Source organism: Urocitellus parryii, chromosome 13 (assembly GCF_045843805.1).
Source record: "Urocitellus parryii isolate mUroPar1 chromosome 13, mUroPar1.hap1, whole genome shotgun sequence".
Taxonomy (NCBI): domain Eukaryota; kingdom Metazoa; phylum Chordata; class Mammalia; order Rodentia; family Sciuridae; genus Urocitellus; species Urocitellus parryii.
In genome coordinates this window covers 56526043-56551735 of record NC_135543.1, presented here as the reverse complement: position 1 = coordinate 56551735, position 25693 = coordinate 56526043, and the positions used below count along the sequence as shown (strand labels likewise).

At 38.5% G+C, this 25693-nt stretch overlaps 1 protein-coding gene across 7 annotated transcripts in view; it reads right to left on the bottom strand.

Annotated features, from left to right (window-relative positions):
- Window positions 1-25693, bottom strand: part of Ptprm (protein tyrosine phosphatase receptor type M) — a 788264-nt gene that overhangs the window by 246572 nt on the left and 515999 nt on the right. The window contains exon 14 of one of the 7 annotated variants that reach the window (XM_077792334.1): window positions 24544-24618. The exons of the other annotated variants lie outside the window; for them this stretch is intronic. Coding sequence (XP_077648460.1) covers window positions 24544-24618 — 75 coding nt within the window. The remainder of the gene's footprint in view (window positions 1-24543; window positions 24619-25693) is intronic. 7 annotated transcript variants of the gene reach the window in all.

Genomic DNA, 25693 nt, shown 5'->3' with positions numbered 1-25693 from the left:
ACACACTCCTTGCAGATGCCCAATCTTGACTCATAGTGCCAGCTCTGGGAACTTTGTTTTAATGACCAAGCAAATAAAAAATGGTGATATTCCAGTCCAACTCCATTATTTAAAGTTTCAATTATGACATCTAGTATGAATAAGAAAAGTTCAGAAGAAAGGGAATGATTATCCAATGTGGTATTTGGTTGGTTTTCAACTTGGCTGGAGACAAGTCAGTTTTGGCCCAGATCTCAATGTTAAATTAAATAACAGCAGCAAGCTGGGCCTAGAACAAGATGTACTCAGCCACTGGCTTGAAGTCTAGATCTGATGTTGACTACTGAACTGGCTGCACAAATTCTCCCAAAAGTCTGAAGGGGACAAACCCAGAAGGCCACAAAGGCCATAACTGATGCCTGGAACTACTGACTGTACTCTGAGTGGCCTTACCTAGAAAGAGCAGACACATTCTCAGAGGCCAGGTCAGAAAAGGTTGAGGGGACAGCCTGGCATCAGCACACCAATGGGAGCCCTTGCAAAACACTGATTAATGCCAGGCTGACCCTGAACGTGGAAGAAAACATCAGCAACTATGTTCATTTATTCAACAAGTGTTTCCTGAGGACCTAATAATGTGTCATGCACTATATTGGGTATATATGGCAATGAGCAAATGCACAAGGCAAAGCCCTCTGTCCTCCTGGAACTTATGTTCTTATGGAGAAAGACACAAATGTAAACAAATAGTGTAGACTGTAGGTGAACAGATGCTCTGCACTCTCCGTGAGTGCGGAGAGGCATTCAGCAGAATGGGATGGGTTGGTTAGTAAGGTGGGAATCAGAAGTAATCACTGAGAAAATGGCACTGGGCTGAGACCTGAAAGAGAAAAAGGGTGACATGAGGTGAAGCCTCCAAGGCAATGGTAAGGAATAGTTCTGAAGTGCAAGATGAGGTTGAAACACTAAGGGGGACTGGGGTGGAGAGATCTGTGAAAGTGGGGACATGATGTTGCAGAATTCTGCTTTTTCTCTGTTTCAGATGGGAACTACAGGAGGATTCTCAGTACAGGAGAGAGGTGATTTGGCTTATATTTAAGAGGCTCATCCTGGCAGCAGGTGGCACAGCAGACTGTAGGGGGTCCATGATAGTAATATGGACATTAATTTTAAGGCTTTCACAGTAACTCAAGCACAAATCTAGGATGGCTAGAACATAATGCAAGAAGTAGAGTTGGGGATATGAGGTCCAACTTGACATATATTTTGATGACCGGGCTACTGGTCAGTGAATTAGATGTACAGTGCTTCAGAGTAACATCCACTTGCACTTGGTAGAAGTTGCATGAGAGATAAAGGTGCCATTTACTGAAGAGAGTACTGAGTGTTAGAGGAACAAGTTTGGAGATTGGGTGGGGAAACCATGAATTTAGTTTTTAGTCCACTCAGGTTTGAGGTACTGACATCCAAAGGAGATATTAAACAGGCAGTTGGATATACAGGAGAGAGATCTCAGTTTAGAACAAATTTTGGACTTTCATAATAATAGAAGATGGTATATAAAGCCATGAGCTTGCATGAGGACACTTGGGAAGTGAACACAGAAAAGAGAAGGTGACTCACAAGGAGGGACTAGCCAGCTGAGGGAGGAGGGAAATTGGATAGGAGGAGGAGGAGCTGAACATAGACAAAGAGGGGCCCTCCTGGTATAGCAGTCAGGAGGCACACAGGGAAATCAATTGAGTTTTTTTTTTTTTTTAATGAAGATGGGGGGAGTTACAGCATCTTTGCGTGTCAATGCTAATGGTTCATCAGAGAGGGAAAGGTTGACCATACAGGAGAAAAAAGGAGATGTGCATAGGGGCAAAGTCCTAGAAGGGGCAGGAAGGTGGGCTCCAGGATGCACACAAGCAGAGGAAATGGCCTGGGTTGGGGCAGATGCCTTAGGGAGATGAACAGCAGCAAGAACAACTCACAGGCACAAAGGCTCGCAGGCAGGTTGACACTGTGGTCTGGGGACAGAACATTCTGTTGGTCCCTTGTGATGGCCTCATTGTCCTAGTGTAAAAAGCAGCAAAAGGATGAGGTGAAGAGGTGGAGGAAATTCAAGGGGGGAGGAGACATGTTGGAAGAGTGGTCTGGAACAGCCAGAAGTGAATGTGCAAGCCCGGAGGTTGGGATGTGTGGAATTGCAGGTGGCTGACCTGGAGTACAGAGGACATAGAAGAAGGTTTTGAGAGAAGGACAGAGAAAGGAGTAGAGGTTTACAGGTGGTAAGGGAATAGACAAATGGGAGAAAATGAGAGCTGAGCTACTAGCTCTTGAGAAAAAGGCACAGTGTCTTAATGTCCTCAAAGTTGACAGTGACAGGGAGATATGAGGTTTGGGGACAGGGGCTTTGGCTCATTCAGGAAATTCTTTGACCTGTATTCATGCCTCATAACCAGGGTGAAGGGGAAGACAAGGAGGGAAAAAAAGGCAGAGTGTGAAACCTACTTGGAGTTGTATTCCAGTGGTGGGAGGGATTGACCAGTGGCCATATCAATGGTAGAGACACATCCTGGAACATCCAGATGTTACCCATTACCACCTACATACAATGATCACAGCACTGGACTTATGCAGAACAATCCTCTTCATAAGACACAGCCTTCAAAGGAACATCCTTATTAAGTTCCTTGCAGGCTCAAGGTATCATAACTAGGCTATGCGGGGCAATTAGGCAGGAAGAAGACTGTGCCTTCATCATGCAGGGAGCTGGTACCAAACATAATATAAGAAGCCATGCGAGTGCCAGAGGTGAGCTACAGAACCAGACTGAGGAAGCATGAGAGAGAATTTGGAAGGGCTTTTTGTCAGAGGTTGCAATAAGGAACAGACTTGAAGGATTTCTGATGAATTGTGGAAAGGATGTCCCATAAGACCAGACAGAGAAGTCTTTAAGTCACATACTAGCTTTGCCTTCTGGAGCTTGGGTACAGGTCTGGGAATAAGACCAGATAGAGAAATCTTTATAGTCACATACTAGCTTTGCCTTCTGGAGCTTGGGTACAGGTCTGGGAGTAGTGGAGGAGTGGAGTTGGAACTTGGGCTTAATGGCATTATGAGCTTTGCTCACTGGATAGAACATCCTATATTATATTTAATAAATGAAGAACCACAAATAATAATGGGGTTAGGCCTTGTGGAAGGGTAAGAAGGGAACTCGGGAAGTAATGGAAAGTGAACTGCCCTGTCAGGCCAGGAGGCTCTAACTTTGTTTTTGTTTTGTTTTGTTTTGTTTTAATATATTGTTTTAGTTGCAGATGGACACAATACCTTTATTTTATTTATTTATGGGGTGCTGAGGATAAACCCAGTGCCTCACATGTGCTAGACAAGTGCCTTACCACTGAGCCTCAGCCCCAGCCCCGGAGCCTCCAACTTTTAAGGTGAGAGGGTTCCTGGGACTAAAAGGACACAAGGAACTCCCTGGGCAAATAACCAGATACACATAAGTGGTGACACTCACAGATGGTGCCTGAGTCTCACAGTGTGACTGGGGGAAAGGTAGTGCAGTTTGTGGGACCAGGTGCCTGGCCTCCTCCTGGGAAGAAGTGTATTTGGCTTCAGTGTTTGAATCAAACCCAAGGACTGGCAAACCAGGCATCATGATGCCACTCCTGGTGCTTGGTGGAGAGAGAAAGAAAGAGGAGTTGGGGCAGGAATAAAGGGAACTACTGGAAAAAAAAAGCTTGATACTGAGAAAGACAAGAGGATGCAGGAAGAGATGAAAGCAGAGAATAAAAAGGGAAGCTGTGGACATACAGAAAAAACTGTGTCTACAAATGTGTTTCAAACAGCACTGGCCCCCAAAGATACTCTTTAAATTTCAAATGAGCAAACCTCAGCCACTTTGTAGCAGCATTTTTATGAATTTATGGGGCTGGTGATCTATTTTAATTCATTTTCATATTTTTGTACCCTTTTACCTTTGCAGAGGTCTTTCTGTTCTTTATATTAAAAACAGCTGCCTTTTGATTTTAGAGATTATGATGAAATAGTTCATTCACATCTTGTTACTCAGAGAAATGAAATTCCTTAGTGTTATTTAGGTTTCTTTCAGCTGTACATTAACATTACACATAATCATAAACCATCTCCAAGATTTTTCATTTAAATTACACATCATTCTTTTTCTTCCTTGGAATGCTAAGTCAATCACTACTCCTGAAATAATCTACATTCACACTTTGTATGTTATCTGTAACCTGATTATTTTTTTTGAATTTATAACTCTTCCTTTGTCCCTCATTTCCACTGTAGGGCATAGAGAACCATGTATGGCTTATAAGTAATTATCAGAAATATTGCTTCTCATAAAACACTGAAAGACCAAATTGTTTGAGATATACATACATATCCTCTCTAAAAATTAATCTACTTTTTTATTTGTGTTCTAATTTAATGACAGTCATTGTTCTCATTTATTGATGTGGCTGACACCCTGTGAATAAAATGATCTATCAAAGGCTTATCACCTGCTATCTGGACATTAAAAGTTCCAAGAGAATTATTAGTGCTATTACTATTCTGATGAAATATTTTTCTATTTGAATTTCTCAAATCATGGTCAAGCAATAAAATGAGGAAATAACTTGTCAATGCTAAGTTATCAACTGTGTGCACCTTTCATATAAAGTGAATAATTAGTAAAGGGGATCTGAGTGGCACTTCTGAAATTGATGATTTTTGAGAATGACTAAGTTAAGAGTGGAAGTTTCCAACAATTTCTCTGAAACTAAGCTTTGAAGCATTAAAATCACCATCTACTGTCGGTTGAATTTTCTTCCAGGTTTTGTGCTTTAGGTCACAGTCTAGTTCATGTTTAGCTTCTAAAAAGTAATTGTGTGGGAGAAAGGATAAGATAACTTCCTGAAAAAAGTACTAACTGCTTGAAAATCTCCTTAGAGCCTTTTCGATGCCCTCAAATTTGCCATCCATTCTCCTATTAAAAAGTGAGAATACATAATAAATTTCACTTGCTTGCTAGAAGCGTCAATACTTCTAAGGCTCCAACAATGTGCAAAGAGTCTGGCAAGCTGCATGTGGATATGGGACAGGATGTTCATGTGGCCTAAGAACTACACACATATGATCCTTGAAATGTAATGATGACTGGGGGAGGGGGCTTAAGGGGCAGTAGAGATCCTCACATCCTCAGGTTCTCATTTAGTAGATTTACAATTTTTCCTCAATGAAGTGCTTTAATAAATAAAGCTTATATTAATTGTGACATTCTGTTTAATTGATTCTGGGATATAGAGCCTCTGATTAAAGAGAGTTTAAGAATAATTTGCAGAGGTTTTGAAACACGCACATGGCTAGGTTCCCTAAAGATTCCAGATCAAAGATCTGGATTAGGATTGAGGAATTCATTTTAGGTGATTCCCTACACACATGAAGAGAAACCCCAACATAGAGGCATTGATCCTATATCTGTGATAAAGTTTTTCAGACTATGGCAAAAATAGAAGGAGGGAAATTTACTGAGCTATTATTTTTAAAAGATCTGTTGATATATTAAGATATTGCTTTGCCAGTTAAGTAATATCTACCATTTCAAGACGCTTCTTCACATTTAAGAGGCAAACCTGGTGGAATCAAAGACTAGCTTATGACCATACTCAGTATGCAATGATTGGATGATACTCTCAATGATAAGAGCATTTAAACTGTACTGATAAATTTTCCAATTGCTTACTTAGGAAGGAAGAAGGCTAGGCTTTTTGAAGACCTATTATGTGCTAGGGAATCTTATGGAACTTTTGTTTAATACACCATGAGGCATATTAATACTGCTTTACAAATGAGGCAACTAAAGTCAGAAGCTGTCAGGGTCCAAAGCTCATCCTAAATTGTTGGGAAGCAAAGTAATGGGGCTACATTCTGCATCCCCCTGGTCTGACAATGAAACCAAAGCCCACTCTCGTTTCATTATAACACAGTGTCGAGCCTCACACAAGAATGAAAAATAAAAATGGCAGAATAATGCAATAAGAAAAGAAAAATCCTGAAACAAAAATAGGATGAATATTTGAGAATTTTGCTGTCAAAGGACAGAAAACAACAACAATCTGGTAATAGTGTCAATCTAATTTGATTCCACTGTGTACGTATGGAATGGAAGGTATGGAATTCTTCCATAGGTCAAGGTGCTGCAGAGTAGAGAGACAGAAAATAGAGATAGAGTAGAGATCCTGAAAAGGAATCAAAGAAAAGAAATAGGAGTGATTGTCAGGGTAGAAAGGAAGGACTGTGAAGAAGGAGAAAGGAATTAGGGTCATTTTTCCACCCAAGGAGACAATGAACAGGTGTAGTGACATTGTCTCCCATTGGAGTTTTCCAAGAGTAAGGACATTTCTTACCACCTTTGACTCCTAGAGAGCCATATGATGTTTTTAATGTACTGATCACTTGACAAGTCCTTGCTGAACAAATGTCATAAACTACATAGAAGACATTTATAAAGAGAATAATGGAACCCCCATGTGGTCTGTGTAGAGCTATAAAAAATACTTTTTTATTTTTTATGGTGCTGGGGATGGAAACCAGGGCCTTATGTATCCTTGGCAAGCACTCTACCATTGAACCACACTCCTAGTCCAAAAAACACTTTGAACACAAAGGTATAATAGCAGGAGTTCCAGTTCTTACAGAGAAAGACTGAGACAGGCTTCTCCTTCTTTCTGCCTAGAATTTAGTAGGTACCCAATAAAAGTCAAAGCAAGTAAATGATTTTGATTGTATATAAATGATATTTTGACCCTCAGCACATAAGATTGAAACAAATTGTAAAGGATATATATTCTAACCTTGAGTTGAAGAATAATCACTTGGCACTAGGTCATTTTCCAATATTATGCTCAATCTCTAACAAGCCTAAGAATGCTATATTTTTTCTTTCTTCACTGTTTCCTCTTTTCTACTCCCCTCATCCTGGTTTATCTCTTTTCTGCACTTTTGCTCTTGACTCCCAAGCAGATGTCCTTTCTAATCTCTTTTATAGACTGCAAGTTCTATTTGGTTTCCTAAATAACTCTAACCAGTCACTCTTTCATTTAAAAATGAAAACCAAAAACAAGAGTAATGCTTATTTTGAAAGGCAATCAATCTGTGCATGGTGGCACACACCTGTGATCCCAGTAGCTTGGGAGGCTGAGACAGAAGAATCAGGAGTTCAAAGCCAGCCTCAGCAATGGCAAAGTGCTAAGCAACTCAGTGAGACCCTGTCTCTAAATAAAATACAAAATAGGGCTGGGGGTGTGGCTCAGTGGTTGTGTGCCCCTGAGTTCAATTCCTGGTACCAACACAATAAACAAGCAATCAAGAACTCCCCTGAGCTGGCTCCAATCTCTTAACTTTATGCTTCTCCTCTATTTCTTCGTTCTTTCACCTTACATACCAACAAAAAGAAAATTTTCGCTGTATAACTAACATCTTCTCTTCTCAGGGTATTTATTCCTGCCATCACATCTTCAGGAAAATTCCCCTATTCATTTTTTCTTGGTTCAAATCCTACCCATTCTTCAAAGACCACATTGCCCCAGTGGCTGTGTAGGAAGCAGCCATTCTCCTGTGGAACTTCTGTTGCACATTGCTTCACTTCTCCTGCATAGAATGTACTATTTTTAAGCTTTGGTTCAGTTATTTTGGTAAATTCTTTATATCATATATGAAACCACAAAATCTTTAGGACAAAACTGGTAACACTCATCTCTGTGCTCTTCATATTGCCTGATCCCTTATCTTACATTCGAGGACATGTTTGCTGAAATCAAAACTTTCTCATAGTAAACCTCACTTAATCTTCCTGTCTCCCTCACTTGCATTCTTTTCACGGCATACCTATTATTTTTTTCTACTTGAAGTCTTCAGATATTGGGCAATAGGCATGAGAGAATACAGGAAGGAAGAATATGTAGAAGTGGATAGTAAAGGCAATAACCAGTCATATTCCCTTGTCTTCCTGCAGAGATCCCCAGTAGTGATTAAGAAGAGAGGCATGAGCTGGGGTTGTGGACTCAGCAGTAGACAGCTCACCTAGCACATGCGGGGCCCTGGGTTCGATCCTCAGCACCACATAAGGGTGGATAAATAAAATAAAGGTATTGTGTTCATCTACAACTACAAGAGAGGGGGAGCATATACAAGTAGCATGGGATCATGTTCAACAGGCATCAGTACATGCCAAGAGAGACGGACAATGTCCAACTAAGGACTCCGCTGAGGATGCCCAGGGTGGCCAGAGAAGAAGGGATCTTCTTAGTACACTGAGGAAAGATGAATGTCCTTACCAGGAAATTTACTATCAATGATAAAATGAGATTAACAGACAGAAAGAGCATGGAAATAAATGCCAGTGGCAAAATGGTATATTTCCAGCTGCCAAGCAGTGAAATATATATCCATCAAGGTGCTAAGACAGATAAAAAGTGAGTATCTATCAAGAATAAAGTACTATGAGCTCAAAACTTATAATGATTGAGTGTATACAGACCACTTTTAATGCTCATATATGGAATTTGTTTTTGATGTCTTTAAACTAGCTAAAATTTCTTCCAAAGAGTAATTAGAATAATGTGGGGTCTTTTGGAAAGAAAAAAAATCCTGGAAACACCTAATAAGATAATGCTAATTAGATTCACACTAGTAAGAACAATTTTATTTCATTAAGTGGTTTTCTCATTCCTATGATCTGCCAAGGGAGCATTTTCTAACTCCCTTATTATTCATGGAAGAAGTAAGGCAGAAATATGAATAATTCCCTTTAGCAGGCCCTTACATTGGCTAATGGACACATGTAAATCACTCTGATGAATTCTTTCCCTGTGTGCATGTGTTGCATTTGTCCCTGGACATACACTGATAACTAAAGAGATTATTCAGACATATAAGGGCAATCCACCATATTGATAATTCAACAAAATAACTTCATTTTTCATCATGTTTACTGTGAAGCTATGTATAAATAGTTATGCAAAAAGAAGACATTTACATCACTGTGAGGAAAACACCTACACCAAGTCACAGATAAAAGTTGGTATACCAATGTGTGTTTTCACCAAGAGCTCCAACTTGAATAAAATATAATTAATAAAGAAACCATAATTAATAATTGTATCATCAGCAATCCCAAGAAGGAAACTGTACATAGTAAGTGAACATCATTTACATTGGCTGAGTGATGTTTTGCTTGGATATTTATTTACTAGACTCAATGGGAAAGCTCATCAGAGATACTGATAGATGTGCTGCGCAGATGTCATTTATTAACTCCAAGGCAGGTGCCAGGCTTATTTTCAATTATCGTTTCTCAGAGATAGTTATTTACTGTTCTAAAAATCAAAACAACATATTGAAGACAAGGGGTAGTGGCACTCTACTTCTAAGTAACATTTGCCATTCCCTCACAAACTGCTTTATATTTTTCCAACTTCATATTTGGTGACTGAAAAATTACTAAATGAGATCACCTATGATCCATCTTAATGCTATTTTATAAAAGTGCACCCTCTCATGCTCTCTTGAGAACTGATGCTACTGAAGGACAAAGAAACCCAGGACACCAGGGACAATGGGACCCCAATGGCAAGGAAAGCAAAGGAGGCCTGAGGCTTTATTCAGTATGCTGGCTGTGGAGAAGCACAGAATGGGTTGTACACTGCTCTGGGCCATTACTGCTTCAAATAAAGTAGCTGTATTTGAAAATGAAGTACCTGTTCTCATCATGATCATCATCACCATCATTGCCAGCAGAAAAATAATAGCCTGGGTCATGCTGATGCTGTTTATAACCCAAAGACCAGCAAATGAAAAGTATCATCCGTGGGGGACTCATTACAGGTCTTGACATATGATAGAATAATAATGTTCCTCTCATGCTTGAGCGCTCCTGGAAACCACAGCATTCACATGGTGTTCAGGTAAATAACACCCTATATACCATTGAGAAATCCATTCATTTCCTGGGAAGTTCAATTTTGAACTTCTGTGACTGGCAGTGGCCTGGATTAATTACCTAATTCTCTTGAAAGCTTCAAAGGCCATAAAGCAATACTATATTAGAATAACAACAAAGCCACAATAGCAGCACCTGCCATTTCCTAGGCCTTTACTCTGAGCCAGCTATGTGATCAACTTTATGCCCATTATGGTGTTCAGTATATAAGTTAAGAAATAATGAAGTTAAAAAACAGTATTCTCCCTGTATCACAGATTTGGAAGGTACGATTTCAAGAGAGTAAGAGATTTGCTCAGAAGCCTGGACTTGTACACACTACTTTCTGTATAAAGTACAAGCTTTGTAAATTATGTGCACTGGGATCTAGACTGCCCATGTGAACTACCGAATTAAAATCAGGGACAGAACGGTTAGGTCCAGATACCTATATGATGTGTCTGAAACCTGCCAGAGGAAATGTGCAATGCGGGATTGAAAATGATCTGGATTCTACCACTGAGGACCTTCATTGTTCCTTACTGATCTGGCTGAAGGGAGGCAAGGACTTTCCACTTTAACCTTTGCTTATACCAGGAGGGGGACGGAAAACAATAAAAGCCTGTGGGAAGCTCAGCTGTATGCTAAGTGACCCATCCCAAGCTTGAAATTCCTTTGAAATTTGTGGTTTTATCTTTTTAAAGAGAGAGTGAGAGAGAGAGAGAGAGAGAGAGAGAGAGAGAGAGAGAGAGAGAGAATTTTTAATATTTATTTTTTAGTTCTTGGCGGACACAACATCTTTGTTGGTATGTGGTGCTGAGGATCGAACCCGGGACGCACGCATGCCAGGCGAGCGCGCTACCACTTGAGCCACATCCCCAGCCCCGGTTTTATCTTTTTAAATAGAGGATGTCAAAGTTACATCTTTATTCCATAATGTATCAATTTTTAATAAAACTAATGTTTTACATTATTTATCATCACAGAAAGCGATGCTCCCAGAAACTGCACCATGCTTGATCCTTCAATGCCATGAAGCCCTGGCTTTCCAGCTCACAGAGCATTTGAGATGGGCCAGGGGCTGAACAAATGGTACAGTTCAAATGGAGAGAGACCTCTTTCCTCCCCTTTCCTGTAGGACAACCTTGCAGACAATGAAAGGTGATTTGATAAAGAATATACGGTAACTATGCTAGAAAATCCATGGCTTGAGAAGGAATCAAACATGACATCCTCTTCCACTAAAAATAACCTTGACAATTATAAAAGTAAAGAAGTAGAGTGTGTGCTGCAGACTGAGCGGTGAGATGCTTTTCACACAATAGAATGGTGTGAGTCAAATCTTAAAAGATTTTGGGTCTTTACCCCCTGGAGATACCAATGAACATATTTTCACACTAAGTGTTGAAAGGGCAAATGAAGTCTTCTAAAAGGACTAAACTTATCCCCTTTTCATTCACCAGGTCTGGCTTCTCCCCTGATTTGTTACAAGGTTGGTAAGACATTTTAAATAAGATTTTTTTTCTTCAAAAACAAGTATTATTTTTTCTAGATCCATCCTTGATATTTTCTTGATTTGTTGCCTCCTCTTAGGACGATGAAGGAAATTCTGACTTGCTTTCAATTTGGAATAAATATATTGAATTATGCCCCAAAAATATTTCCAAAGAACCATCACAAACACTAGTCACTTTACAATAATTTAAAGATATTTATTTACAAAACAGACTAGTCCGAAGTCAACTAAAAAGTTAAATCATACAGCAGTACAACATGTCTCTCTGCCTATAAATTCTGAGAGAAATTCACTGAGATTCTTATGTATAAAAATGCCAGAATTAATGCTAAAGTCTTATATTTTAAAACACAGTAAATGTTTTTCTAAGGTATTTATAGGGATGAAAATCAAAGTTAAGACAATTGATAACTATTGATAGCAATTAATGAGTGGCAGACATGTTAGCCACTGAAGGAAAGGGACAGAACAAAAGAAACTAATATTGTCACTCAGTTGTTGTTGTTATTGTTTGGTTCTGGGGATTGAACCCACAACTTCATGCAATGTGAGGCAAGCATTCTACCACTGAGCCACATCCTCAGCCCATCATTCAGCTCTTATCAATATTTTTAAAATATCCCTGGCCTTTCCCATTTTGTACTACTATCAAGGATGCATTCATTTAATTTTACTATGTTGGAAATAATATATTTCTTTTTAGAGAAGGCAAAGAATAATTTAACTATCAGTACAAAATCCAAATTTCATTTCACAACCACTGAGTCACATCCTCAGCCCTATTTTTGTAGTTTATTTAGAGACGGTGTCACTTAGTTGTTTAGTGCCTTGCTTTTGTTGAGGCTGGCTTTGAACTCACGATCCTCCTGCCTCAGCCTCCAGAGCTGCTGGGATTACAGGTGTGCACCACTGTGACCAGCTACAATACAAAATCTTGCATGGAAAATCTTCAACTAATTTTTAAACTGCAGATACTTTCTTTAATACACCTTTTTTCATCTTTGACCAAACTTGGCTTACACTGAGCTCAAAATTTCACTTTCAGTATCTTTTGGATGTGTACAACTCACCAGATTAATATCAAAATGAAAAGGTAGGTTTCCCAAAATACAAAATTTCAATGTATTCTGTCAAGCCCGAAAACTCTATGCATTAAGCAAATAAATGTTAAATGTATTGTTTACTTTTTCTTTATCAAACTGCTGATAGAAAGGAAAAACACAAATGATATTGAAAAATTGAATTGTCTGTCTCTATTGGAAGTCTTTTACATAGAAATTCTTAAGTTTATGTAATAAAAATGGAAAGCAATGTTCTATTTCAGTGCAATTTACATCTTTTAAAATATATTATCTCTAAAATCAAATACTTGACATTTGCCTCAGTATTTCATTCCCAAAAATGAAAAGAAAAAAGGAACAGAGCCTCCATGGCATTGCTGGATCCTCTCACCGTTTTCTTGTAACTATACTGTTTTATAGATGAAACTGTCATAGCAAAATGACAAATATAACACATAAAAGAACAAAAAAGGGCAATAAATCAACAGTGACACTACAGCCCATTAAAATGCAGTCAGCTGGTATTGCAGAAAGAATAAAATTTCCCCCTCACTTTACATTCTTTGTGGCTGGAAAGAAAATCTCAGACTCCTCAAGCAAACCTTGTATGAGCTGCTAAAATGCCAACCAAATTCTCTCCATACTCTCCTTTCTGCCCTGGTTTCCACAGCAAAAACACACACTGCAAATATCCCTTATGCCATTTAATCTGAAATGCCCAGGAGGGTTTAGAAGGATATTAATCATCCATATTTATATGATATTGCTTTGGACAAAAAATAAGGTACCTAGATAGTTAAAAAATGGTACTTTTAATTCACTCACTATTTCAATCTGCTGATTATCAATGTAATGAAGAGTTTGGCAATTTTTATTTATAAAGGAAGCCTAAAGGAGGTATTGTCTTCCCTCAATTCTTACCCACAGTTTCTTTGATGCACATCTGGTATAAAAAATGACTCCAGTATACTATAGATATTATTATGGTTTTGAGCACAACTGAATAGATATTAACTTACTTTGTTACCTACTAATCATTATTACACGATATTAGTGAATTTGGTGAAGTTACATGAAAGGTCACAAATATAAGTTCCTTGAGAGTAAAGACCACATGTTTTTTGTAGAGCTAGTTATACTGCAAGTTCTCTAAGAGGATGAGAAGTTCATCAATGTAAAGAATTAAGGAATTAATCAAATTCCCTAATAATGCAGAAAACAGTACTCACAGTACAGTTACATACAGTTATATATTTCAGGGACTGAAAGGTTCAACCTTGACATCTGTCAGGCCTAAATGGCATGCACTTCATAAATCTGTCTAAAGGAACCTGAACAGAGGTGGTCTACCTAACCCTTGGTCCAGTACACTTTCTGAAACACCACACATTTTGACTACAATCATAGTTGAAAGCTCTTCTGTGGCAGGGATGTTATTTATTTATTTATTTATTTATTTATTTATTTATTTATTTAAGTAGCTTGGAAATGAGTTCAAGCCTTCAAGGGAATTTTATCATTTACGAATGACTTCACTCTGTCAGAAACTAATAGTGAGTCTCTAAGTGTCCTTCAGGTGCTAAACACTGAATGACAGTAGAATATGGCCCCTCTAATATCAGATACAAATGTGCCTATATATTTGTATAAATATTAATATAAATGCAATCAAAAATCTCCTGTGACACAATTCTTCCTGGGTCTAAAGGTCAAACTCCTGAGAGGTCAGAACATAACTGTCTGCAGCTAAAGGAGGTGAAATATGATTTTGATGCCAGTATATTCAAACATACAGCTGAGTTTTATTATCCTTAATCAGTTTTGATTCACACAGAAGTGAATATCAATTGAAGTGGATCATCTCAGGCAATGGGCTGAAGAAACCATTCCCTGTAGAAGGGACTCAAAGTTCTATTAATATACCTGACCCTGTTCCTTAACTTCTTACTTTCCAGGCTCACTACAGACTATCACTCATTCATGGCCAGCACTCACTGTAATAATTTCTTCACATTTAGCTCTTCTAGTCACATACAATCACTCTGTTCTTTTATTTTAGGTTGTTGAATGGCATTCTGTTTCTTAGAATGTTACTTTCCATTTTTTCGCCTTGCTCATCTCTACTTGACAGTTTCTAGTGTAAATGGGATGTACGGGGTAAACTGATCCTGTCTGTGCCTCATGAAAACATTTAAACTGCTAGCTAATGTCCCTAGACTCCAGACCAAAGTCCTTAATGTAGCACACAAGGGCACAGTTGTCCTTGGCTACACATACAGCCCTGATGCTCAACCCACGCATCCTTACTTCCTGCTCTCACCCACAATGACTTTTTGCAATTCTTCATGTTTGGCCATGCTTCTCCACATCACAGTCCTTTTGCATCTGCTGTTCCTTGTCACTGACTGAACTAAAGTTCAGGGAACAATGCCCCCATCTTTAAGCCACACCCCATCTGCCAGCTATTCAACATGGCTAAGATCTGATTTCAGTTGTATATTTATCTTATAAATACATAACCATGGGTCCACAGAAAGAAAAACGTCATTTATCTGTATAACAGCCCTGTCATGCTTACGGCTCATAACTAGTACCAAGGATCCCTGGCTGGCCTGATAGGTGAAAATAAAAAATTATATAGGATCTGGGGAGTGGCCGTGAAATAAATAATTCTGGTGCAAGTGAGCTGGCTATTCTTTCAATCAATCAATCAATCAATCAATCAATAAACAAACCTTTTTATAACTCTAGTCAAAAGAAATGGCTGATTAAAAATTGTGTTTTCATAAGTGAATTAAAAAACCATTAGTTTGCGTTATTTGCAATAGAAAGGTCTACTGAATTAGAAAATATATATAGCACAAAGAAGGGGTGTTTTGGATTTGAGTAACATAAAATTGGTCCGAAGTAGAGAAAATAAACCGATTTAAAAATATTTTTCCCCTTAATAAAAATCTGTTGAAAATGCACTCATCAAAGTGATGAAAGGTATAAGCAAACTTGAGAATGCATTAAATAAGAAAGGTCATCAGAGTTATTGTTATTCAGAAAATCATTTGGAATACCCTCTGGGTGTCTGCAAGCTACACTGAGAACAAGACAGATGGATTTTGTTTCCTGAAGACTCACTCTTAGAGGGAGACAAAGGCATCAAGAGAGCATGGGACAGTGACTAAGGGCCAGCAGGACATTCCACTTTGGGACAGTTGTCCAGAAAGTCTTCTTTAAGGGAATGACAAGACACTGGCTCTCAGATGTTGAGGAGATGATAAAACTTGATCCTTCCCAATCCAAAATGCTCCAAAACTGAAAACTCTTTGAATACCATGACATCACAGGTGGGAAATTCCACACCATAAAACAATTTTATGCACAAAATCATTAAAAATGTTATGTAAAATTACTTTCAAGGTATGTGTATAAGGTATATGTAAAACATAATATTGTGTTTAGACTTGGGTCCCACACCAAGAAATCTCATGGTATACATGCAAATAATCTAAAAATCTAAAAAAAAATCTGAAACCTAAAACCTAAAGATATCAATCATTTCAGATAAGGGATACTCACCCTGCAAGATGAGGTCTGACGGAAAATCAAGGGCACACAGACAACACCTAATACTGACTGTTGTTCTGGAGAAACAGAAAGAACACTGGCACTGAGTGGGAAAGAGAAGAAGAGATGGGGGTACATGGGGCCCATAGCCAAGCCATGAGGCCTTTTATGCTGTGATATGGAAGTGCAGAGGAGGTGGCTATCTCAGGCTCTCAGATAAGTTGGGATGGGACCAGATTTCCATTAGAAAGAGTCCACTTGCTCTGTGGCAAGTGAATTAAAGGGGACACATGAGTGTAACTAGAGATGGTTAAAGTTTGGGGGCAGTGGTCTAGGGGTGGCTGGGAAATGGTGAAAGGTCTTGAATCTGTAATATAACTTGGAAAGAGACCTGGAAAAACTGGTTCTATAGAATACTCCAAATTTAAATGAAGAGTCTTATAATGAGAGGTGATTAAAGGAGAAAATTACCATTTTTTTCCACAGTAAGAATCTAAGGGAATTTCAGTGGCATGATTTTTTAAATGACTGCCTGTTTCTGAGATCAGAACACAGTAAACAAAGAATCCTACCCTCAAGGAGCTTACATTCTAATGGGGGCAGGGGAGACAGTAGCAAAGAGGACCAACAAGTATAAAAAGCACTACAAAAAAGGGGAAAGCAGCAGAGAGAAATGCAGACGAGTTGGGGATGTAGTTCTATAGCAGGGGTGGCATTAAGAAGGACCAGCAGCAATAAAGCAGACTTCTCTGAGAAGTGGGATTGTTATGATCCTTTGTTGAAAATGTAAGGAGATGGTGAAAGGTTAGCCAAGGGGTTATCTGGGGAGGAGGATTCCCAAGCAAGGGAAAAGCTAGAGCCAAAACTCAAAGATGAGAGTATGTCTGATTTTATTTTTTAATGTGACCCCTAAAAGCCCATGTAGTAAAGGCTTGATCACCAGCTTGAGGTATTACTGGGAGGTGGAGGAAACTTTAGGAGGTAGGGCCTGGCAGAAGATAGGTCACTGGGGGTATGTCCTTGAAGGGGATATTTCCTAATATCCTATTTCCTGGTTACCAAGAGGTGAACATATCTCCTCTGCCATTCAATATTTCTTTTATGTATTGTGTTGACAAGGTCCGAAGGAACAGGGCCAAGTGTCCATGGACTAAACCATCGGAAACCATGAGCCAAATAAACCTTTCCTCTTTATAAGTGTGTTATCTCAAGTATTTTGTTATAGTAACTGAGAGCTGACTAACATATGTTCAAGTAACCATGAAAGAAAAACATGAGTGGTGTGTAATGAAGTAAGATGAAGACAAAAAGAGTTAAAAAAGCATTAGGGGCCAGTATAGGTAAGACCTTGTTGACATAACATTGTAAGGATGAGAGTATAGATATTGGAAGATAAGTGGTATAACTTTTGACAAAGAATAAGTAGAGAATTCTAGTTTTATCATATAACAAAATGTCTTTAAGAAGCCTCTGTACTCAAAGATGATCATAAAAGTATAGAAAAAGATGAAGAAGATCATAACAGAATCTAATCTGGGAATTCCAGGTATATATGAAAAATTCATATATGACAATGAGGCAGATTGATTCTATGAGACAATAACTTTATGTAATAAAGAGTGCTGGTCTAACTGGATATTTGTCTGGAGAGAAGTTAGATCTGTTTCCCAGCAATACATCATATTTTATTAATAGTAATTTTTAGGTGAATTCAAGAGCTAAATTAGAGGATACTATGAAAATGTTATAAGAAAATTCATGGTGGCATATATCCTGAGACTTGAGAGGATCTTGAGCAAAAGATAAGCCTTGGAGAAGCATTGAAAAATGAAAAACATTTGATTATTTAAAAATGGGATCTTCTTTATGTTAAATGACACAATAAACAAACTCAAAAGAATAGTGATCAACAAGGAAGAAGATATATGAACCAATACCAAGAAATGTAAATGGCAAATGGTTATTTATTCTAGCTTTTGTAATTGTTATTTAACAGAAAGAAATAAAGTGGGGAAAATCTGACTGTCCATTAGCCATAGTCTTGGTGAATAGACTATAATATATCCTGACAGAGGAATAATATCAAATATTAAAAAGAGTGCACTGGATTGGTACATGGTGGCTTAAAGGTAAATGTGTGACATGTTAAGTTCAAAATTCAAGTGACAGTGTACTGTTTATATATGATAGTCAAAAAAATGGTGTATGTTTGTATGTTTTCACACACAGAAAGGTGTGGAATTTCCAAAGTTGTTAACTAATATCGGGACTGGGGATAAGTTTATTGTAGAAAGTTATAAGCTTTTCCAGTACACTTGAGTTGTAGATACTTTGTTCACTGAAATTTCCCAAGAGCCTCACATAGTATCTACCATGCACTAGGCACTTAGAAATAGGTGCTCACTGAAGGAATCGAAAGAGTCTGCATTCTTCCCATAATTAAAAGAGAATATTTTAAGGTAGAAAGATACCTGAAAACAACTTTATGAGTAGAAATCACCATAATTCCCACTTCACAGCTGAATAAACTGGTAAGTTATGGGGATGGTAGTAACTTGCCCAAGGTCAGTATGCTGGTGAAAGAGCCGTGATTTGAATTCAGGTAGCTTAGTTCTAGAGCCTACGCTCTGACCACCTCAGAACCTACGGGAGCTACTGCTCAGAACAGAGCCCTGCGGCAAGGCAACTTCTGAGGTATTTCCTCAGAACCCCAAAGAATACAGTTTGAAAACTACTGGACCAGGCACTTTATAGGGTTGCCAGCTCTGATGGGCTTTACTCTAGTAACTGATGATGGCATTTGTGGAATGAAGGATTTGAGATTCTTGATTTCCCCAACATATCAAATCCCCTCACTACACAAACCAAATTTAAAGTCATCACCAAATTTAAAGGTCCTTCTTGGGCCTCCATGCCTAATTTTAGCTCTTTCCTAGGGCTGTAACCCATGAACATATTGAACCTGGTACTCTGCTTCATCCTTTGTAAAGATGGCAGAACAAACTTACAGTGTATTATGTACAGGCTTCAGGACACAGTGAAAATGTTATATTTGATAAGGACATTGCACTGGTGAGAGTCCCAGAAATTTCATCAGGCTATTGCTGTTGGACTTCAATCATGATTTTTGTTCCTTAGGAAAAGTTTTCCTTCTCTGTGACCCAATTGCTTCCACCAAAAGAGGCGTTAGAAAGAATACTATGCCAAGTCTAACCCAGGACACCAGAGAGAGGGTATCTCTGAAGAAAATAAGGAAGGGAAATCCTGACCAAGTCACCTTAGCGCACTGACAGATATGTCTGAGAGAGGAGCCTGTGTTGGGTGGAGGGCAGAAGAACACTCACTCCTACAGAGGCAGGGACATTTGGGGATTAGAAGGAAACATTCATGGGAGAGGATCCACAGCACCCATCTGTCATTTCTCCAGCCACACTTGGAAGGATGGAAAAGTGGCAGAGAAAGCAGGTAAAGGGATTTCCTCAGGGCTGGGCATAAACAAAAGGTGTTGCAGAAGGCAAGGTGGCCAGGAGCCCAGGAGACTGGGGTAATGTTAGAAACCCTAGTGAGGCCTGGAGGGTTCAGGAGAAGCTGAGGGTTTCCAGACAGGCAACAAACACATGCTGTGGTGGCAAGAACCCAGGGCTCCAATCAGAAAGCCTGGTATCCAACTAATTCCCCAGTCTTGACTTAATATGGGACTTCTGGGTCCCATACTGGTGAATGTCATGCTATTGAGCTTTGAGCTTCCTTTGCCCAGTGGTAAGATGTAAGGATATTTCTCCCCTTGGGGCTATGGTGAAGTGTTAGAGAATAATGCTTGGGGAAGGCTCCAGCTATACTGTTGCATTCCTTCCTCTCTGGGGACCTAGTTCAGTGGCTGCCCTGACATGAATTTATATATATATATATATATATATATATATATATATATATATATATATACACACACACACACACACACACACACACACACACACACTTATATATTTTTAAGGAAATCCCAATCTTTTTTAAAAGCCACAGTAGGGATACAAGTAAATTCCTTAGGATTTATTTCATGATATATTTGCCTCTATCCTGACAAAGTTCTTTTCCTGCTGGCCCCTCTTTTCTACAAGACCTCAGCTACGGCCTCTGAAGAGTTCAACAGCCCTAACAGGGTTTCCAACTGCTCTAGCCCTACTGCTAGAATAATCCTAGCCTGCTGTAAAAGGCTTGCCTGAGAAATCTCCAAGCTGCCAGCACCTCAGGACGAGGCCCCTGTCTCCAGCCTCAGAGTGAGTGCTGCAGCCTGACTTCCTTAAGCACCAGTCAACAAACACAGAAGGGTTTCTCCTGGACCAACCTTCTGGCTTTCTGTAATGTTTCACTTCCTTACTGAGCCTCCACTCACCCCTCTCCCTACTCTTGCATTGTCCCTTTAAAGGGCCTGGTTACCTCCTTACAAATCAGAATGGAACTTGGCTCCTTCACCTACTGTCAGCAGTTGATGAATAAAATCTATTTTCACTCCTCTATTGTCTGTCTATGTTTCATCTTTGACAATACCGATATATGGGAATAATAGTTGTCTAGTTCTGAGTTTTTTTATCTAGCAAGAAGCTCTACATGTTCTGATATATCACTCTCACATGTGAACCCTAGAATCACTTTATAAGTATTTTTGTAAATATTTGTAAACATTCTAGGCTATAGATCTTATTGTATTATATATATCAAACAAATGGATCATAAAAAATTGTTTAAGGAAACCATCCTCCACAGCATCTCAGAATTGGCTGGATTAATTAATAGAAACACCTTAATATAAATGCCCAAAACATATTTATAACATTAATTAGACAAATCTTAAGAAAATGTTCTAGTCTATTCAACTTTCCATTTTATTCCCCAGGCAGTTCTAGATCATGCAACAGTGAATCACAATATAAAGAGAACAAAGCAGAGACTAGATGCATTTCCTGCTGCTAGAATGTAGTACATTCACTCCAGAGCAGCAGTTTTGAGTGCCTCTACACACACACACACACATACACACACACACACACACACACAAAACGCCCTACAATGGGAAAAAGAGCCGTCACTCCAGTCAGACATTCTGTTCCTTTTCACTATCCCCTAAGTCTATTGCTTTGGCCACAAATATTTTTTTTTTAACTGGGTGGTGGCTAGAGGCAGGTAGGTGTGGCTGGAGGAGGGGGCATTGGGGGTGTGGCTTTGGGGTCTCTATTTGTCTCTGGAGAGTGGAGTCTCTCTCTGCTTCCTGATCACCATGTGAGCTGCTTCCCTCCTCCACACTCTTCCTCCATGATGTCCTGCCTCCCCTCAAGCCCTGAGGGATGGAGCCTGCTGTCTATGGCAACAAATATTTTTAAAAACCATGGATTACAACCATTAGGGAAACAAAATCAATTTAGTAGGTAGGAAGAATTTGTTAATAAAATGAAATAGCGTGATACAACAGAAGAGGAAACATCAGAGTGTATCTCAGACAGGGGTAGTGCTGGAAGAAGGGTCAGTAAAGCTTTGTTTCAGTTAAACCTGCACGTGTATCTATGTGTTTATATTGCATCATGATGTATTTCTCACTTTTGACCAAGAACAACATTTTAAGAACAATCTCCAGTGCAACAGCAGAACCTCCTATGAAACACAATTACATTTTATACCTGGTGCTCCTTCTTTGGAGCCCTCTTGGCATCTGGGCCATTCACTCAAAAAATTCAATCACATAGTACTTTTATTGTGGTGGGCAAGTTCTGGATGCTGGCACCAGGTCACCAGGGTGCTTGTTTTCTTTGGCAAGCAAGGGATGTGCCATGCACAGCAAGGCAAGCCTAACCAGCATGCAGTGCCTGCTAGTACAAGAAGAGCCATGATATCAAGGACTTGCAATCTCATGGAAGCTTCCTAATGGAAGGGCAATGTTGAAAAGGATTTGAGGGGCAAGATGTCAGCAGTTAAAATGAAAAACAATAACAAAAAAACTAAAGGCATCCCTCCAATATCTCTTATTGGCTTCCAGAAAGGGAAGGACTGTTCTAGTAAACAAAACTACAACTGTTCAAGGTGTCACCAATGTGAAAGTTCACAACTGACTTACTAACCATTTCCTAAGTTGTTCAACATGATGGGAAAGGTTTTAAAACATCAAGTTTACCCCAAACAGTTATAAAATTGCTGTCTCTTCTTAGTTTTGTTAAGTGAAAAGTAGGATGTGATTTTTTTCATTCATAATAGTATGTGTATATAGAAGTTTACTGATGCTAAGAAACCTGATACAAAGATGTCTGGGCAACCACACTGTTAGAGTTGTTGATCCATACTTTGCACACAGAAGATGCTCAAAGACTGCCAAAAATGATTGAATGAATTGAGTCTCAGGTTTGCATTCTAGACTAAGGAATAAATCTATTAAAAAAGACAGTATTACTGCTACTGAAGTTGATGGCTGGTACATATGGAAAATGCAAAAGAGATATTGCTTCTCTCCTGGTAAGATGAGCCATCATGAAAACCAGCACCCATACAGAAGCAAGAACAGGAGTCGTTTTTCCACTGGTTTTTGAGGCTTATTCTGGCCTTTCATCATTTTAATCTCTAATAAAACAAAGTGGATGATGCAGAACACATGCAACCTTTAGAGAGAAGGCAGCTGTACACTGTGGCAACAATGAGTGCCCTTCACAAATTGGTTCCAAATAACAACCTGTGTTGGGTCTGAAAGTCCTGAAAGCATGTTTGTTTTCTGAGGTGTCTTCATTATACAATATTCAAAGCTTTACATGCTTCATACCTAGGAAACACCATGCTTCGTTTGATGACAGGATTTTAGGAATAGCCTGTTTCTCATATGTACTCCTTTTTATGATGTGGGTCAATCATTTTTAAAGATATTCTGGCAAGACTGATGACAGCTCAGATATAAGGGGGAAGGAAAGAGTAAGAGTTGCTAAAGGATCTTAAAAAACTCATGAGATGGACAAAAAGCCTATATACAGTGCCATGAACCAATCTTTAAATGTCAGGGTTGTAGAGAGAAGGATTTCCATTAAGGAGAGAAACCAAGCTTTAGGTACTATTCATGGTGGAAGGAACATATCAGAAGTTCAGGATAATGAAGAGTCTCTACCAAGGAGAACTTCATTCATTACAAGAAATATGCATAACACAAACTGGAAAATAAGAGAAACACATATCAGAAAACTGAGAGCTCTTAGGCCCTGAAATAGAGAATTAAAAATATGTATAGAATTTAGGTGGAGAAGGAAGTAGAACTATTCTACAATTCTTTACCTTATCAAATCAGTGTGTACTTTTCCTCAGTCTCGGCTGCTCTATTTTACAAAATATTGAGCTCACAGAATGATCTAAATGTTTATGATTTCTTATCCTAAGTTAAGTTTCACCATTTGCTTAAATGTTAGGGGATTTTTGCCCAGTTTCTTATACACACACAAAAAATGCTGGAGTGAAAAATTATATGTAAAGCAGTTATGTATTTTCTACTTGGCTTTAATCATGCCTAACTACATGCAATAGCCTACACTATCACAATTCTTCTGAAACTGGAATTTCAAGTCCTTCCCATGTGATTAGATTAGAAATCTTGGTGATGACTTGCTTTAATTGCAGGAAAAAAATTTGGAGTTCACTCTCTACTCACCTGGGATTTAGGATAATTTACTGGACTCCTCTCCTACATAAATTTACACAGATGTCCATACAACTTCAGAGGTAGTAAGAGTGAACAAGCTAATCTCTTGGAATACAGAAGCAACAAGTTCAGCTCCATAACTTTAAGCCATTCGACTTTACTAAACTTTCCTAACTAACCAGTGTATTTGATGTGAATAGATATTATTGCTCTATATAAGTTCTTTACTTTGAAAAAAGAATCTATAAGCTCTGCAACAATTGTACATATATAAAAAGCAGTTTGTACAGCATCACTCTAAATAGTTTCAGGGTGGCTTTATTTGATAATACTGGCAGACAGCATCGTGCACTGCTAATAATTATGCAAGCTAGATACTGTAGTATGAAAAATAAACCTCTCTCACTCTCAACTCTCAATGCCTTTTTAGATTAATTTGGAAAACTGGAAATACATCCTTATGAATTTTGAAATCCTGTCAATTAATATAATTGCTATTGCAAGTCCAGCAAATTTCATTCTATATCACATTAGGCTAGAAAGGTACATACCAACAGACCAAACACACAATGAAAACATGCAGTGGAATTGTACTTAATGCATGGATATAAATGTGCACACGGAAGAGGCCAAGCATATCACTTAATTTAATACGAGCACAGGTCTGTACCAAAGGTCTGAAACATTGTAAACAGGCCTTAAGCAAAGGAGGAAATGTAGAGGGGAAACAAAGCTGAGAAAAATGAGCAGGAAATGGGCAAGATGACTCATCTATACTTGAACATCTGACCTGTTAGTTGGCCGTCGCCTGCAGCAGGGGCGATGCGAATGTAAGGTGTTGTAAGCTGAGTCACGATTATCGCAGCTAAGGCAAAGGAGGATTTCCAGGTCAGCATGCATGAGGGAAAAAAAAGCCAGACTGAAGCTAGGCTAGCAAGAAGAATCCCCATCAGTATATCAAATCGTCTCAACTTTGTTCCAACAACAATAAAAAGAAAAGGAAAAAAAAAAAAAAGGCAAGGAAAAACCCATAGCAAGGTGTTGAATTTTATGAATTCTTTTCTCTTAAACAAGTGCTAGTCAGGCAGTAAGATTTCTAACTCTGACACAGTTGCAAGTTTTGGCTGGGATCTTGGATAGATCAACTGAAGAAAAAAATAAAATAAAACAAAACGTTAATACTATGTTAAGCTGAAGACTAAACTGTTTCCAATTGCAATCCAGTGTGATGTAGAGAGATTAGTTGCTAATTCTGATGATCCAAACATCAGGTTTTTAATTTATGAAGTTATTTAAAATGCATTGCTTAAGTATCTTCTCTTCTTGCTAAAATCACCTATGTGAAGAATATTATCCTCTATCACTAAAAACGTTTTTATGTAGAACAATTCCGCTGATAACTACATTGCATGCAGATTTCCATTTAGGAACCGCTGTTTTTTCACATTAAGAGAATAAAAATTGTGTCTCAAAGTATTAGTTAAAAACAGAATGGAAACTACTAATTGCCTTTGCTATAACTGTCATGGTTAACATGTGACTGAAGAAATGATTAAGATTCTCCAAGTGAACTGGGCTGCCTTCTTGATTTGCCTGCACACCTCTACAGTTTTGTGTAAGTGGTTAACATTTATGACACACAGATATTGAAAAAAAAGGAAATTAAAACATCAGTTCTAACATGATACAGCTGGAAAATGATGCAAAGAAAAAATATTGGAAAATTAAGGACAGGCTTACATGAAAGATTACTAATTTACATGGAACAGCCTGGGCACTATTAGAAATGTGGCAGCGAGTAAGGAAAATAGATCATCTACCATCTGCAGACAATTAAACCCAAAACTGCTACTGCATAATATTTTGAAATATCCCTCTGCACCATTCAAACAATGTTGCTTCTTATAACTACAAAACTGTAGCAACTGAGTTTAAAATGG